This window comes from Myiozetetes cayanensis, unplaced genomic scaffold (genome assembly GCF_022539395.1).
Source record: "Myiozetetes cayanensis isolate MyiCay16 unplaced genomic scaffold, myiCay2020 scf3, whole genome shotgun sequence".
Classification (NCBI taxonomy): Eukaryota; Metazoa; Chordata; class Aves; order Passeriformes; family Tyrannidae; genus Myiozetetes; species Myiozetetes cayanensis.
This window is the reverse complement of record NW_026087521.1, coordinates 59,358,645-59,376,544: the sequence shown is the minus strand read 5'-3', so window position 1 is coordinate 59,376,544 and position 17,900 is coordinate 59,358,645. Positions and strand designations below refer to the sequence as shown.

General features: G+C 40.4%; 1 protein-coding gene across 1 annotated transcript in view; it reads right to left on the bottom strand.

Annotated features, from left to right (window-relative positions):
* Window positions 1-1,339: 1,339 nt before the first annotated feature.
* PKP2 (plakophilin 2) overlaps window positions 1,340-17,900 on the bottom strand; it is a 42,935-nt gene continuing 26,374 nt past the window's right edge. The window contains 8 exon segments of the mRNA XM_050325017.1: window positions 1,340-3,889; window positions 5,433-5,520; window positions 6,502-6,691; window positions 8,399-8,552; window positions 9,162-9,316; window positions 9,319-9,334; window positions 10,183-10,344; window positions 11,797-11,914. Coding sequence (XP_050180974.1) covers window positions 3,821-3,889; window positions 5,433-5,520; window positions 6,502-6,691; window positions 8,399-8,552; window positions 9,162-9,316; window positions 9,319-9,334; window positions 10,183-10,344; window positions 11,797-11,914 — 952 coding nt within the window. The 3' untranslated portion in view covers window positions 1,340-3,820.

Below are 17,900 nucleotides of genomic sequence, written 5' to 3'. Positions count from 1 at the left end.
CTCTGTATCATATCAGATGATGCCTTAAGGTCGTGTTATCTTCCCTGTGGGATGGGTCTGCACTATGAGTCAGGAATGCAAACTGAGATGATAATCAGTAGCAATCAAAGCAAAAGAATGGAAGAGCAGCTGCTGGAGTTGAAACATCAGTCTCAACACCATGCATGGCTTGTGCACGATTCACTGTGCGACTGTGCTCATCAGGCCATCTCATGAACCACCCCCCCAAAGAGAGCTGTGAAGTGATACTGTTGGGTTTTTTATTCCCGAAACCTAAAGATGGGGAAAGGTTAATGCTTCTGGCAGTGCTTCTGGAACCTAAGGGCTAACCCTGATAAAAAGCAAACAGGCAGCCTGCCTACCATCAGCTTTAATGGACTGCCTTCTGAGGATAAGCTGCCAGGCTTAAACAGTGGCCAGTGAAGGAGTTGAGGTTCTTGTATTGTGGCTTATGATGGTGCCAGTTCATCTCACCTGCAGTTTCCTATGGGCCCAGAAGGGAAGACTGAACCTTTCTTACTAGATAGCATGTTCCTACTCAAAAGGAAGACCTCACAAGAAGAGCCAAGTAACCTAAACCCTGTGTTCGTGTATAATATAATGCAATATTTTACACAGTTTAATTCTATTTAGGAAGGGAGAGAGAAGAAAATATTTAGGAGCAGTGACAGGAGGAAAAAAGGCAGGAGGATGAAATGAGGAAGGGAATGACTTATTCTCTGACACTGAATTAATGTCTATATTCTCTAGTATCTACTGCAAAATTATCCATACTATCTAAGAATTTCTGCTAAAACAATTCAGTGAAAGATGGTTGTACTGGGTTGTGGTTAAGACACGAGTCAAGAGGACCTGGGGTCTGTTCTTTGTTCAGCCAAAGACACTTTGGGCACTGCTCAGTACGTTTAAATTCAAGGTTTCTCAGGAAAAGAGCAAGCAGTGAATCTTCTATTTCCCAAGTCCAAGACTATGGTGAGAAAGCTTCTAATTATTTTCGAGATCTTCAGGGACCCATTTTACTGGCAAATACCAATTAAAAAAGAGGTGAAAACAGAAGATGCTGTGTGGTTTGATATGTCAGCAGCACTGTAACATGTCTTGTAAGTAAAAACAAATTATTTGCAGGAGCACTCTGATGCCAACAGGAGCATTACACAGCTTGCCTTCAGTAACACTGCCCTGCTGTAGAAAATAAGTCTCCATACACAGATTTAATTTAAAATTTGCCCTTTTAAAGGAAGGGCTAAGGCTTGAAAATACATTTGCTGCATCCCAGCAAGTATGTTCACTAATAACAAAAAAATCAAAGACAGATTTTTTGCATTAGAGAGAGCACTTTATTATTTCTCTGACTAACATGTTTTGTTTTCTTTGGAGACCTGCTGAAACATTTTTGATTGCATACAAGCAGGAGATCAGTTGTAATAAGGCGTGTCTCTGTTTCTCATGTTGTTGCCAGGTCTGAGATACTTTGTGACTTTATAACTTGCTTTGATTTTAAAGGGACACTATCATAGAATCAGAGAATCATTTAGGTTGAAAAAGACCTTTAAAATCACGGAGTCAATAGAAACAACACAAAAAGTTTGCATCCCCTTCATAAGGACATCTTATTGGGAGATAGTCATACTAAACAGTGTATTTTAAAGTACCTGGCATTGTTTGGTTTTTTTAAATACCTTGTGAGTTTCACAGAACTAAACCAGTGCTAGAGGATTTCTAAAAGCAGCTTTCCTGATTTTTAGACTGCAATTCTTCATTCCCATGCTACTCTGTATTCAGGTTTACTCTTTGTATATTAATTTTGCCTACCACTTCTTTTTGGGCAGCAAAAGTAGACTTGTCCAGGTTTCCTGGTGTTTATTCAGTTGTGGCACATGCAGTGTTACTTGGGTTAACAAGTTAGAAGAAAAAGTTAGATTTTAATTGTCTGTTTTCTATCATATTTTAAAAAGTTATAAAAACAATTTCCTCAACATGAGGTGCTGTAAGTTCCCTTCCCCTGTGTTGTTTTTGGACCTGTAGTATTTTGAACATGACCTCTTAAAAAAAAAAAAAAAACCAATAGTATTTTTAAAACCTCCTTCTGGAATGCATTTGATTTGAGTTATTCAAAGCAAATGTGGAGGACTAACAGACCTATGAAAATGATCTGTGATGGGAAAGCAGGGTTGTTTGCTTACCTCCCCAGGGCACATTCTGTTCTGTGCGCACGTGTGGGACTTTCTGGGAATCCTCTGAGAACTATGTGCATCTACCAGCAGAATTTAGCTCCCTGATATCCAGAAATATGTTTGGACACAATGCAATGTCACAGTCTATTGTCTTAGTTTCTGGTAGGAGCTGGACCTTTAGCCAGGAGTGTTGAAATGTGCATCAAAGGAATGCACATCTCCTTCTGGATAGGAACGGCTGTAATAGCTCCTGTGCCAGCAGGTCAGAATGAGGGCACAGGATGGGCTCTGTTCGAGCAGCAAGGCTTAAAAGTACATATGACAAAAAAGTACATATGACAAAATCTTCATTGCCATAAAGGTAGCTCACCTCCCCTGATTTCAGAAGAGGAATGCCAGATCATGTCAGCTGATAACCCAATCCCCATCCTTTTATATATTTATATATTAATTTCCTATTGGTTTAATGGACAATTTAACTACTGGTTGGTTGTTGTTTTGTTTTGTTTGTTTTTAATTTGACTTACTGAAAGTGCAGATGAGGGTTTTTTAGTGCTTCTTTACCCTCTCTGAGCATCATATCATGGTAACAGCCTTTATTTAGGTGCTTAGGATTTTTTTTTTCCTCCTGTTGCCTATTCCCACATGTGCAGACATGGTCCTAAAGTTATCACATTGCACGTAATTGCTGTAGGGAGGATGATTATTTCATGTAAGAGAATATGAAGCAGGATCAGCATTCCTTAAGCAGCACAGAGCCTAACCTCTTGTGTGTGTCTATTACTTCAAAAACAAAGGCAAGATTCCACTCCCTTTACTATATATAATCAAAAGAATTATTTTGAAATTGCAATTTTCTTAAAATAATCACTGAATCACCCACAAATAACTTCCCCACCAACTAGTAAAAAATGATGTGTCTAAATTCAGCCTCAAGTTTCTGAAACATAGTGTCTTAGACCTAGTGGTTCTAGTTAAAACCCCTTCTGGACACAAATTGCAACAGGCAGGTGAGGGAGGATGAGAGAAGTGAGAGATGATAAAATCTATGTAAAATCAGTTTTGTTGCTGATGAAATCTCAAAGGAAAGGGGCTTAAGAACCAGTGAGCTCATGAATACCAGCAGTACAAAAATAATAATTTTAACTTCATTGGTGCCAGGTAGTGAAACAGCTTCTTGTGCATACTCATGGAGTCTGCAGATTCTTATTTAGCTTGTGGGAAAAAAAAAAAAGAGGGTGAAAGACTACTAAGTCCTGAGCAGTGCACTTGATGCTTATCCACTGTAGAAAACTATTTGTATAAAACAGTCTGAAAAGAAATTTGCTGCCAATCAGCATTTCAAACTTCTCTGCATAGATCAAAGGCAGTCATCTGCAGCTCTGACTAGTGGTAAACCTGGATGAAACTTCACCTCAGACATCCTGAAGAATCCATCTTTGGTTATTCTTATATTGATATATACAGTGACAACAAGGTGATTAGGACTAAAAACTCCAAAAAATCACTCAAGTCTTTATATAAAATCGCAATTTCTTTTTTTTCTGAGATACTTCGTGGTTCACAATGGCAACACCAACCATGTGAAGGCAGTTACGTTAACTGATGTCTGATCTCGTTTGTCTTCAGTGGTGTTATGTTCTGATTCAATCTCTTAGTGAGTTATAGGCTTTTGTGGTCCGGGTGTTGATGAAATCCGCCTTCTTAAAGTCAGCCTTTGGAACGAAAGAAACAGAATTATCCATTATCTTCTGTGCTGATTCTGCAAGGTAGGGGTGGGTTGAGCTGTCTAAAAGCTAGATAGGGAGCCATGGTAGGGGTCTAGGCAGAGTCCTCTACAGTCATAGAGACAGTCACACCTCCATTTAGCCTAAGACAGGTGAGATGAATAATTGGAGTTGCTTAACTCTCTCCACTGACTGTACCAGGAGTTTGTTCTTCTAGCTCAGCAATACAGACTCCTGGCTCTTAGGTGACTAATGCCAGCTGAGATTAATCTTATCGGAACAAACAGTACAGGCTGATGCCAAAATGACTCAGGGCTTTATCCACCTCATTTGATCAATTAATTTCTGTTGCTCATCAGCCTGACTTTTCAAAAATGTCTAGGCATTAGGTGGTCTGCAGTTTTCAGTGCCATACTCAGTGTCTCTAAGGGAGCTGATTTGTACAGGAACAACAAGTAATCAGATTTTTTTTGAAACTCACATCTTACATATGTGTCTTACAGGCATACCTAAATTACCAGTGACTTCAGAAAATTCATACCATATTGCTGTACAATAAAGTCAGGAATGTAGTTGTAAAAAACCAGGGACGACAAAATCTCGTTAAGAATTTATATGGGTACAGTACCCTCATTCTTGAGCACTGATTTCTGGCTTGTGGGGAAGTATACTGCTGAGTGTGATGCAACACCATGAAAGCACACTATGCTAAATAACTTTCTTAGAGCAAATTTCAACAAAAAATCTACAAAAAGAAACAGCCAACTAATAAATGCTGAAGGCTACCTTGAGAACATGGGATAGTTTTAGGTTATAGGGAATTTTGGGTGACAATTTTGAACAGCAAACAAACCAGGATTGAAAACAGTTTGAAATGCAGGGTGAAGGTAGGTAGGTTGAATTCAACTCAGCTGTGCACTGAAAAAGCAGTCACAGAGCTTCAGCAAAAAAAAAAAAAAAAAAAAAAAAAAAAAAAAAGAAACAAACCGGTTTGTTGTCTGACTCATGCTGGTCATTTCTTGTTTGATTTTGATTATGGCAGTAAATATTTGCCAACACCTTTTCCAGGCCCTAGCTTTTTACCTACATGTGGGCTACCAGATCATGCAAATAAGGAGAATAAAACTGCTCTGGTTTCAAAGCAGGAAGCTGCCTCGCCCTGCATTTATTTTTGCTGGCACTTTACACCCTCTGTGCCAGGTTGGTTCAGTCAGTGGTGGATGGTCATCTACTATGCATCACTTCTCACCATCTGACACTTCTGACAGGCAGCAGCAACAGTTTTCATAAACTTTGGCAGTGGATTTAAAACCACAGGGGGAGGGAACATGAACACAGATGAGCAAAAATTAAGGCCATGCATTACTAAGGCAGTATAAGCAATAGGAAAACCAAATTCAGAGACCACTTGAAATCCTACTGATTCTTATATGTGCAGAATTGCTAAGGACCCCAGAGGACAAATTAAAGAGTTCTAGGTCTGAAAGGACAGATTCTGTGTTCTGTGTCTTTGTTCTAACCCAGATCTTACCTTTTTGTAAGCGTTGTGGAGATCAGTATGTGACCACAGGGAGTAGAGGAGGACTGAAGCAGCCCTGCTAGCTTTGCTGAACATGTTACTGCAATTTTGCAAAGAGAATGAGAAAACATAGTTAAATTTCCAAGTCATAATCACAGTGCATGTATAGACTTCAGCAAATGTAACCTTGCAGCATTTGTCCTGTCTCTCTTTGCTCCTAAATGCTGCTTTGCTATTCTTTAGGTATAGTAGCATGTTTCATGCTGTCCTGATTACTGAAAAAAATGAAACATGCCTCCGTGCATCACTCATTCTTCAAAATTAGGGTGAAACCAAGTACTTTGTAGGCTACATCTTAGAGCAGCTATCACACTATTAATTTTCAGTTGAGGAAAATACACTCAGCATTTGAAAGAATCTTTCCAGTAGGTAAAAATCTCTGGTTAGTTAGACAGGATTTAAACTACTTGGAGCCTCATGAGGCCTCCTTTACTGAGATGCATTTCCTCTTTCATTTTGTAAGAAGAGAGGAGAGGAAGGCAAGCAGCATCATTATTCGTATTCTTAAAGCATTAATTATCTTTTGAGTAAATATTGATTGCATGTGATTACATATTAAAGAATGATTAAATTTTGAATCTATTCTATAAAATGCTACTTTATGAATTATTTTTAAGTACAGGTCTATCAGTTTTATAAAATGTATCCCTGCACTTCACTGCTAAAGATTATCAGGACTGTGTTACAAATAACAGGAAAGACAGAAACTTCTGGGGTACAGACACGTTCTGATGGTCAGTCACTACGTGTATCAGAATATAGATAATGTTGTGCAGTTATCTTCTGAGGAGTTACTTAACATTCTGGAACACAGTGAATTTAGCTGAGGATGGAACAGTTGTAAGAGATTTTTCTGTATTTCCCAATATGTGCAATTCTATTCACATTGCTTGTTTAAGCTGCCCTGTACCTTGAGACAAAGTGTTTTTTTCTCCCCAGGTGGCAGAGAGGTTGCAGGTTTTGTTTTTTTTTTTTGCCCAGGACAAAAAAGGAAGAAGGTAAGACTTCTCATCCACCTTACCTGTCATTCATGCTGATGGCAATAATCTTTGGCAGGCCGTCAGCACTCAGGAGAAGCCGTGCATTGTGCGAGCTGCTCTGCGTCAGGTTGTACAAGGTGTAGCAGATGGACGCTGTGGTTTCACAGGCAACGTCAGACCCTGGGACAGACTCGGGAAGTACCGCGACCAAATCAGGCAAAACTTCTCTGGCTGCAAGTGGGAAGAGAGACAAGCGATTCCATTACCAACAGGTGCAGGTTTATGCAGGGGTCCTACCTTGTTCCTCCCATTCTCACCTAGCAGGGTGCTCCCACATCGTTCTGTACCTGCACTGCATCCCTGCAACTGAGGTTAAGCTGCATCCACACTGAATCAGACAGTTTGCAGTTTGCCTCATACACAATACATTACTGCCTCATGTGCTGTAGTGAGGTCACTAGGCATGTGCCAGCAGCAGGCTGCCACTTCCCAGGGAAACCTCTGTGTCCTAGAGGTAATCATGGGTATAGTGATACACACCAAACTGAGAAAAGGTGACTGCAGCACAGCTTTCTGAACCAGTGTGTAAACTGCTTATTTAAGAATAACATCATATTCTGAAGTCCATCCCTACTCAAGAAACACCTCATCACTTTGACCAGCCTGTTCATTTCTCCAGATGGGTGACAAGGTTCAAGCAATTATGTCAGACATGATAGTCCATCTTTTTCTCCATCAGTAAATCAAGAAAGGCAATTTTCAGAAAGCTTCATGAATTTATACACATATCTAGAAAACAGCATGCCTTTCCCAATGTGCTCTGAACAAAGTTTTTTAGGAATCTGACCTGAATTCACACATGCTTTCAAGTCAATCACAAAGAATACCTTTTCATGGACAAAAGGTTTGCCTGAAATTCCCCCAGTTCTTTCTACTATGGGTGAAGTAAGAAAATGACTGTGAATGTGCAAGATGAAGCATCTGTCTCCAAAGCTTTGTGCTATTCTATCTTTCCCACACTCTTTCATAAATTATTTTTTCTGATGAAATCCCAGCTTCTCGTCAGTTTAATTTCTATTCTGTCCAGGGGATTCACCACTTGTAATTTTTAACACCATATGGATTATCGCTTTGAAATCACCTCAACAACATGTTATAATATTTTCATTAACAGGGAATGTTCTCTAAGGATTAAACAGTGCCCAGGGGACTGTTCTGCAGAATTCTGGAGGTTAATCTGCCCCATCAACCATTCGTATGCCTGTAATTTCCCCTTTTCCTTTTGGTGGGAACACAGAAAAGAACAAGTTATGTGAATTCATTTTATCCTATCAGTAGGAAAAAATTTCAAATACACATTAAATCGAAATGAGAATATTCAGAATAGAAACAGCTTCTATTTAGAAATAAGATCCTTTAAAATTATTTTTTCTATAGCATCTTCTAGCTTCCATTCTCAAAAACATTTTGCAGGAAAACTGTGTGAGCTGCAAGCTTCCAAAGTTTTGTGTCTAATAGAAGGAAATGTGACCTTTGCTAGAAGAATTAGAGATGGTCTGTGATTTCTAGCAAAGCATTACATAGCTATGGCAGCACAGAAGCTGGCATTCACCTTCCTTTACCCTATTTTAAGCAGAAGAAAAACTCCCTCTCCAAATCTGCATAGATTTCACTTCCATTATGTATTTTTGAAGATAGCACCTATGGAAGTATTTGAAGAGGAATACACAATACAGTGAAAACTTGAGGTGAAAGTCCTCCTTAGGCAAAACTCTTTATTTTAAACCCTGTAAAATGGCTGCAAGTATCTGGTGCAGAGATCTACTCAACTCACACGGATCAGGTTTTTTTGGAGCATTTCTTTTTTCTCCTAAAGAAGGAAACTTGAAGGTAAAGAGAGCAGAGAGCGCCCAAGAGACAAAGCCAGTCTTTGCTCACCTATATCATTTTGCAGAGAGGTGTTGCGAGACAAGTTCCTGAGCAGTGACACTGCTGTCTTCTTTACTGCAGGGTGACTTACATGCAGCATAGTTCGGATGCTTGGAAGGCCATTTGCCTTTTGAACAACAGTCCGGGCCACCGAGAACGGCATCTGTGAAAGGGCACGTGGCAACACTGTGTCATCACCAGGAATGTACAGCCTCAGAAACCCTCCCCAGCAGGTTCTCTGCATCAATTTAAGCACGTTTAAAATAGTTTCAATTTAGAGCTGCGTATGAGCCGCGATGGAAAAGGAAGGTGCTATAAAAGAAGTTTTGAGCCCTCTTTCTCCCATGTGCTCTTTGGCTAGTTCCTCAAGCAGAGTCATTAGCTTCCTCACCACAAAAGTGATCTGCTGTTGTTGCAGAGCCTTCCTCTCCACACGGGACTATGTTCCACAAAATGACATTTTTGATGCTTTTAACATCTGCTCATCCCTCCCACTGTGTAACGAATTAGCAAATTCCACACATGGAGACGTGCACAGAGTGAGAAGAAGCAGGGCCTGTGTTTGCCAAGCAAGAAAACACTACAAAGTTGGTTGTGACTTTCCCTTCAATGTTCTTCAATTTCCTTGATGATGTCAGTGAGCCAGTGACTTGTCAGTGGTTATTTGAGCTCAGTGCAGTGGGGCTCAGGGCCTGTCACACTGCAGCCCTGAACTCTATGCATTCACATTAATAACTAAATGATCAGAAAAAAGAAAAAAATGCTGACTTACTGGTCCAGTGCCAGCTGTGAGGTTCTGAAGAGCTCCCAGGGATGCTTCCTGGGTGTAGTTTCTGGTGCTCTTCGCTATTAAGGAGAGATATATCCTAATCAGTGTAGAATGCCAGAGTGATTCAACACCTTTGGGATTGCTCTTTTCCTCAGGTAGGGAGTGTCCTGGTGCTTCTAAACATGTAAACAGATAAAGCCTTTAGAAACAGAGACTTATATGACTTAATGCATCACAAGCTAAACTAGTCATTTTGTAACTCTCTATGATGAGATTATTTGCAGATTGCCAAGTTGTGAACTCAAATAATAATGTGTAAAATTTCAATATTGAATGATACTGGACACTCAATCCAAAAAAAAAGGAGATAGGTATGGGGGAAGTTGTTTCTCATCTCTCAGCAACTGGTGTTAGGGGCTGAGATCAAGGAGAAACAGAAATGGACAGCTACTTGTACTATAGATGGAAGGCACAATACACTCCAGCAAAACCCACGGATGGAGAAGGGTTATCAATCTTTTTTATTTTGCTTTTGCCATCCCCTAGTACTGTTTTCCCTCCAGCTATTCCCAGTTGTCAGAATATTAGTGATCTGTACTACATGGTATTGAAAAGAAGAGGTCCTGAGATAGCCCAAAACCCAGCAAGTCGTGGCAGTGGCAAATCATTCTGAGCTGGTTTCACTGGTGAAAAAACCATCACAACACGCACCCATTGGTAGGGCACTTGCACAACTGCTGTACATGGCACAGATACCACTTGGATCCATCAGAGGGGATGAAACCGAGTGGCAGTATTCCTCAGCTAAGGAAACAGTGCTTTTTATATGCCAGTGTCACCAGCAGCAGCTGAAAGAGATAATTGGTGTCAAGTAGGACTATTAATAAATCTGCATTTTTGTGGCAAGTAAGTGCCATGGTATTGGACACAACAATAACAGACTGTCAGGTAGATTACAGTCTTATTCTCCAGAGGTTACTGCAACTGATTAACCAAATGAGACGTAACTAAACATGCACTTTACCTCTTTTACTTTCCTGCTCCGTGTTCCAAAACAGCCTGGTGTTTTATCGTTGCTAGAATTATTTCTTCTTTGTACATATATGCTCTGGGCATAGCTCTCAGGGAGCTCTATCTCTAGCTGGTAGGAAAGATTGTGAAGAATGCACACACAGTTTTCTGTGGCCTAAAATAACAAAAGAATAGAAATTGAAAGATTTGGCATGCAAGGAAGAGACATGTATAGACATGGGAAAAGCTTTCATTTTTGGATCTTCAACAACTAACAGCAGAGCTTCTAATGCCTTATGGAAGAGCTGGGCTTCATGCCAGTGATGCACAAGACTGCATTTACACTGATAAATTAAACATGCCCTGGGATGTTCCTGAGCACTGAGGCCAGCTGGCACACAGGGCTTGCATTCAGAGTGGAGTGCTTGCCTGCTGGAAATGGTCCTGGGACATTATAATTCCTGAATTGTGCCTGGGAAGTGTTTGGGCGAGTGCTATTTGACACAGACCAGAAGTGTGCCAAAAAATGTTTAAGAGCTTAAGAGTAAAGATGATCATGTACAAACCTTGCTGTAGCATCAGCAAAGCTTTGTATCTTTCCTACGGATGAAGTTTTTTTCCTGTGGTAGAATGCTTTTTTAAATAAGATGTTCCTTTCGGAACACGGCTAAGGTCAGGTCTACAATTTCTGCATGACGAGCCTATGGCAAATGGCTTTATTACCAGCTCCTCCTTTTTAGAAAGTAAAAAAGGAATGAGAGGTTTTAAGACAGACTGCAACAAGGAGCTATTGGCACAAGTGTAATGTGCTGGATTCTCCCTGAAGCTAATGGCACCGAATACAAGGAGATGCTCAAGCAACTAATCCTAGAATAGAGCTGTAAAAGTGCAGTAATTACCACTACATGGCACAAGTTACAGCAGGCACGCTAGAAGTGCCTTGCAGGCTGCAGATAACTCTGTCATAAGTGGAGGCTGGTCTTCTCACCCAGCTAAAAGACAAGCATCTAGTCTAAGCTGCGTTCAGGGTTCATCTGCAGTCAATGGTGGGAGGAAGAGAACAAGATAAACTGGCATCTGGAGGTGTCCGTGTCCTTGTAGTTACTGGCTTAGGTGGCAAGTATAACTTCTAAAAAACACTTAGGAAAATTAATTCCATTCTAAATGATGCAAGCTCCTTAATTACACTGACACCCAAAGGGATTTAGGTTCTTCATTTCCTAAGGGGTATACAGCATTAAATATACAGGTGAGTAACCAGATTAATTTTTTAAGCTTCTAGCGAGCTAGCTCCCTGAGGCAACTGAAAAGGTAACATCTGACTCTTTTGTGTCTTAGTATCTCTGACAGCTGTGACTTTATCTCACTTTTTTAAAGAAGACAGAAGTTTCTACCTTTCTCTCTGGTGATTCTGAGAATGCTTTCCCAGTGCTAAGGTACTATTCTTTTAGATAGCAGGATAAAAATACTTCAAAAAGCTTCTTCCTGGACTTTCACATTTGGTGGCAATTTTAAAAGCCCTGGAAACAGTTACATCACAACACTTTCTGAACACTGGTTTCTAAACAACAACAAACATTCACTTAGCAATTTCCCCCAGGAAAACACTTTTCATCTCAAAGAGTACCTTGTCATTCGGCTCATGGTCTGCAATAGCTCCTTGGATATAATACACAAGAGAATCAATCAAGCCATCACATTCTCTCATCTTTTTCCTTCCTTCTGGGCCAGCAGAGCTCATGTTTCTGTGCAGGAAGGAATAGGTTGGTGAGAAGAGATTTAGTCAAAGATATTTTTCTGTGCTACTCTGACAAGCTTTTCCAGCTAAATCTTAAAAACACTGAAGTTAAGGTTGACTGCTTCCTTTCTTCAGGGCTGTAGGACAATCTGAGCCTCCTCTAAGCAAAACTTTCACTTCAGCACACTCCCAGAAAAAAGCAAATACACCAGGAAAACAAACCATTGTGTTTGGATGCATAAGGTACGATCTGACTCCAATTTTCATGTCAAAGTTGAGTTAAATATTTTTAAACAAACCCGAACAGAAAAACCTGGGCTTTTTTTCATTATTCTATTTTCAGTTATATTTTTAATATTTAGGACGGTGCCTATGCCAAAATAACAGAGGAAAGATAGCTGTAAAAACTTCCATGCACACACAAAAAATGTCCTTTAGTAGTTTACCTACACCAAAACAGTTCTTGATCCAAGATAACCCATCAACAGGCACTTGTTCTGAGAGTTTTAGTAACATCTCTACATTAACATGAAGAAAACCGATGTCACTTACAGGGTCACGCTCACATGGCAGTTCAGGTGCTTGTGGAAATGCTCCAGAGGAAAATGCCATCAAGTAGGAGGGGGTTTGAATGCAGCCAGACTGGTAGGCTGGAGCAGCAGCCTGGCCCCACTGCTGGGCAAGAGGCTGCAGGGATGAATGGTGAGGAGGCTGCCAGAGCAGCAGTGAGAGCCGGGGAAAGGAGAAAAATGTCCTGCACTCAGCTGATTCCCAGCTTTCCAGAGAAGCTGCTGGCATCTAAGCAGGTAAAAGAAGGCAGAAGCCACAGAAGCTGCTCAGTCCGAGAGGGAAATGCCAGATGCTTTCTGCAGATGCCTCGTGCTGTTCAACCGCAGTGCCTCAGACACCTCTCTGCAGGCTTTCTGCTTCCTCCACACCCAAAAGAAGGCACTGTTTGCCAGGCTCTCAAGTAACATTTTCTGTGCTTTGGAGTAACCCAAGTGCAACTTGAAAATGAATTACAGAAGTCGTGGAAAACCAAACACACCCTTGCTGCTTGAAGCTAGGCTCTAAATAAGATACCGATTTCCAGGGAAGTAACAACACTTAAAATTTTGTTGTGTAATTACTTTTACAACTCAACAAGGTCTGAGTTATGGAATGCTGGAGTTATAAACCCAGACCTCATTATTCTGGACTCCTGCAGCTCCGCTGGCCAAAAGACTGCACATTCCAGCTTCTTTGTTTGAAATAACATTAAATATAACCCAACCTTAGCATCAAAACCGGAGAGGGACATGTTTCTTTAGATACTTTCAGGTTGCTTATTTTGCATGCTTACTTTACCCACTAGAAATCACAGTGTTTATAATTTTGTTAATGACAAAGCTAGTAAGGTACAGCTTTAAACTTTCCCATGGCTTATGACTGTAAAATGAATGTACCATCTTATATATTGTAATTTCACTTCTACTGTTTTTTTCACCCTGGAAAGCACATGCTCAGACTAAATACTAGTGCACTGTAACTATAATTTTGCTTTAGGTCATAATGTTAACAATACCTCTATCTATGAGTTCTCTATTCTCTCATGAAATTATGTATCACAGAATCAGTATTCAGATTCCTCAATATGGCCTACTATAGGCATCACATTGGAATTTAATTTTACTGATATATGTCACATTTGAGGCATGTCACGCTTTCATATGTTTATGGTTATGCTGGCAGAAATGTACATGTTATAGCCCTTCTAGCACATAGCAAAAATAGTTCCTGAGGCACGTAGACTAAAAATACTGTTAGAGATAAGTGTGGAATTTCCCTTGCCAAAGACACTTCAGCTGATGCAGTATTTAGTTTTGTCCCAGTACATCATTCTGAAACCCCTGAACTTTTTACAACTGGTCATGCTGAATGCTTGTGCAAGGAGAGGCTTTGCCCTGGACTTGCTGTTTTAGCATGAATATAGTGAGGCAAACAGCTTTTATAGCTCAGGAGGCAGAGAAGAGCCTGAATTGAGGGCACTGTCCTGTTCTGCAAAGGAAATTAATCACCAGACTCTGTTTCATTAAGAAGTTGATGCTCAGCTGTTCATCCAGCAATAGATATCAGTGCATGTCTATACACACATGGCCACCCCATTCTCCACCCTTCCCCGTTTCCTTATCACCACAACATGGGCTGGGAAGGGAAGAGTTTCTGCTCTCCCACTCACCCAAACACAGCTGTAACCACCTTACTCTAAACAGGGTCAGAGAAGAGCATTTCAGGCAAAACCTCAGTTGTACAGCTTCAGTTTGTTTGCTAATTGAAGCTGGGGAAATTCCAGGAAATAAAAATGTTATTAGATTGGGAAGAAAAAAGAAGTTTCTGAGAAGTGTCACAGAAATGTAAATGAAAAAATATTTTTTTTAAAACAGTGGCGACATTTTGCTTAGAAAATTTCAAAATTGACTTCATCTTGGCTTCCCAGGATTTGAGGTTCCTGACAACTGGAATGGCTCCTTCTGAGCTCAGGAGCTGGACTTTATTGTAGTGGAGTTCCTGGAGGCCCTGAAATACTCAGTGCTTGGGCAATTGCCGTGGTTGGGCTGGCCCAGCATTGTGACTCATGGCAACTGCTGTGGGGAGACTTCAGGGCTACCTGGAAATCTTCAAGTCTGCTGTGCAAGTTTGTTTTATTTGCATTTCATCAAAAGTGCTCTGATATAAATAGATCCATGAAACAAGGATCAGCTGGAGTAAAAACCAAGAGCCTTCTCATAGAGAAGCTCTTCTGCTGCCCAATTTCTGATATTTCAACCCTCCGTTGGCCTTGAAGGGTTGGGAGAGTGCAGCCTTAGGGAGACTGGTGCTTGCAGGGCTGGTCTCTTTAAATGACTCAGAACTCACATTTTGGCATCACCTAAATATTAAAAATCTCTGACTTCTGGCATGCTCAAATGTGGTAATCCTGGTGACATGCTCAAACTATACCACATGCTAATGTGGATGCATTTCATCTATCTATGTGCCTCATTTATCTCATCTTACATTTGCTTCTTCTGTTCTCTCTTGCACTCATGCATGGTGCAACTATGTTTGTAATCAAAATAGCTGTTTGCCCATGTTCTCATGGCATTTGGGGAGGATCAGCCAATTCCCTACTGGGAAATATTATTTTGATCCACAGATGCGAGGTAAATGCAAAGAAATGTGACATAGTAAAATCAAGCATGACTTTGAAAGAAACAGAATGATGGCATTATAATGTTCAATTAGCTTGCAAATGGCACCGAATGAAAGGGATACTCCCTTTAAGCCAACACTGAGTCATCCACGGACTGTTGGAAAAGGTTTTTGAACTGCTGTGAATGATCCGCATAACTGATAAGAGGAGGGATTTTGCTCCTGGGACTCATTCAATTACCAGACAACAATTTCCTGAAGTAGTTTGGGAAATTCTATTCCCTGCATGCCTTACACAGTTCAGAACTTCATCAAGGAGGGAAAGGTATTTAGGATCTACTTAGTAACCAGAGGCGCCAAGCTGCAAGATGCTTGCTGGAAATAACAAAATTCCTTTCAGGAATTGGGGGAGCAGATAAACTGAAGAGGAGGCAAGAGAAGATAAGAATGGATGGAAATAAACTTCAAGGAGTAGCAATGCTACGCAAGAGGCCTTGGTTCAAAGGCTTGTTATCATCAGGCATTTGTTTTAGGTTCTCTCTTAGAAGCTTCCATTACAAGTTTGAGCTGCCATCACACTTTTCAACACACAGTGAGAGCTTTGGCTTCACTTCTCTCTGGGGCAAAGGGAAGAAGATTTTTATGCAGCCTCCTGGTTTGAAGTGCAATGATCCCACTTCCTTCAAATACAGCTTTACACTGTCCTGTGGGTCACTGTGTAATTCAAAAAAGAAAGCTAAAACAAGAGCTGGGATAGACAAAGTGTCAAAAATAATAATGAGAAAGGAAGCATTACTTTTATTTAACTGGCTGGGGAACCAGTAACAGAGAGCATAGCTGACTCTTCTGGAGATAGTTGTCTATAAAGTTTTGAAAAACTAGAATACAAAGGGGCATTGGATGCTTCAGTTCCAGAGCAATTAAACAGGAAGGCTCTGCAATGAAGTACAGCAGTTGTGACCCTGAGCTCCAACACTTAAATGAAATGTTTTGCAGGAGGAAGTGTGATGACTAAACATAAATCTGGGGAAGTTCAGCACTGCAGAACTTTCAGGAACAGGTATTTCAAGATAAAAATGGAACAAGATCATTTATTAGCTTTCAAGGTGTAATACAACCAGCCTTCTACTAAGCCTTCCTTTTAATCAGAGGAAGAGTCATGCCAGAGATTCACTTATGCATATAAATAATATTTAACACCATACACTCTGCATGCTCTTGGTATCTTATCCCTTCAGACACAGAGAAGGAATATGGGGAAGTATCTTGAAGATTTTTACCCATTTGTATCAGAACTGGAGACAGAACTTTTACGTGTAGGACTTTCAGGCCAAGAAAAAGTGACTTTACCTTTACAATCCAACAGAACTTATCTGCAAATGCCTGTAATACTCCTGGAGATAGCGTAATACACCAGTTTTACTTGTTCAGCTTATTGTCAGGCAACCAGCGATGCCTGTTGATTTGGTTGACTATGCCTGTTCAGGGCTCAGTGCTTTTTATCACATTTCACTACTGAACAATACTATTTCTGATTCTAGCTGCTAGTGCAGAATTCTGTGGCGTACACAGCTTCTTTTTTGCTGTGTTAAGTTTTGTGACCTGTGATTTCTGTAAAGCTTTGCTTCTGACATGGTTTTAAGACAAAACACAGACCTAGAGAACGGGATTAACATATCCTTCGAACGTCAGACTTCCTTATCAGTGACTGCAAACACTGACACAGGCAGCCAAGATTCAGGACTCCACAATATGTCTGGCAATAACTTGTTAGCAGGACAGGGATTGGTCTGCTCATTCACTCATTCCAGTGTCTGAAAGTACCTGCAATATTATCTGCTAGAGTGGATTTCCTCCTCCTGAACTTTTGCCAAGGAGGAGGAAGAGAGCTTTGATTTATGAGTTAGTAACTGTGTGGCACAGTGCACACGCCCACGCCAGATGCCAGTGTTAGATTTGGACTGTGGGTGTCCCTTTCAGTCAATAGGAGTATGTAAATTTTTGAAAATAAGTTCTGGCATTCTCCTATAGCTAAGTACTGCACTATGCATAATGTATTGCACTTCAAAGTACTATTTTTACCCTGCAATAGAAGCTGCAGGCTATAGACTTTATCAGCATGCACAACAAACATGTTAGTATTACAAAAGGGAGGACTAATTACAGATTTATATTCTGGCAAATAAATATACTCTTTAAACATCTTCATTAGCAACATCATTCCCTCAGTGCACAGTTTTACTACTTTGTGGTATACTCTTTTTTTAGTTTTCAGCATTTATTCATGCAGAGATTAATTTTTAATTAATACATAAGGAAGGAATACTTCCAGTGACCTAATCTGGGAGGGGCATCCATTTCCAATAAAGAGATGCAAACTGATTAATCTTAAAAATCTCAGCTATCTGGCCTGTACAAATAGGATAAGCCTCATTAAAAACTATTCTGTGCCAGAAACTAATTCTGTGCTGCAATCCTGCAGATCACCTTCACCTGGGAATTTTCGAGCCCTTCTTGTTTTAATTATAATTTTCAGTGTTGAAGCTCTTAAAAATGAGGACTAGAATATGGACATCATATCTATAGGATGAGTAATGCATCCTTGAGCACTTAGATAAGGGCAGTTTAAGAGGCTTTTCATTAAGGCTGCAGACCTCACTGCAGCTCTGGAGCAGCCCCAAGCACTGACTTTTCTGTACAGAGTAAGGCAAGTCAAAAATTTACAAGACCTCACATAACAACTTGTATCAAGCTGCTGAAACAATCTCAGATAAAGTAATACCAAGCTAAACCTGAGAAGGATCCTTTTTCTGCATCGGTTC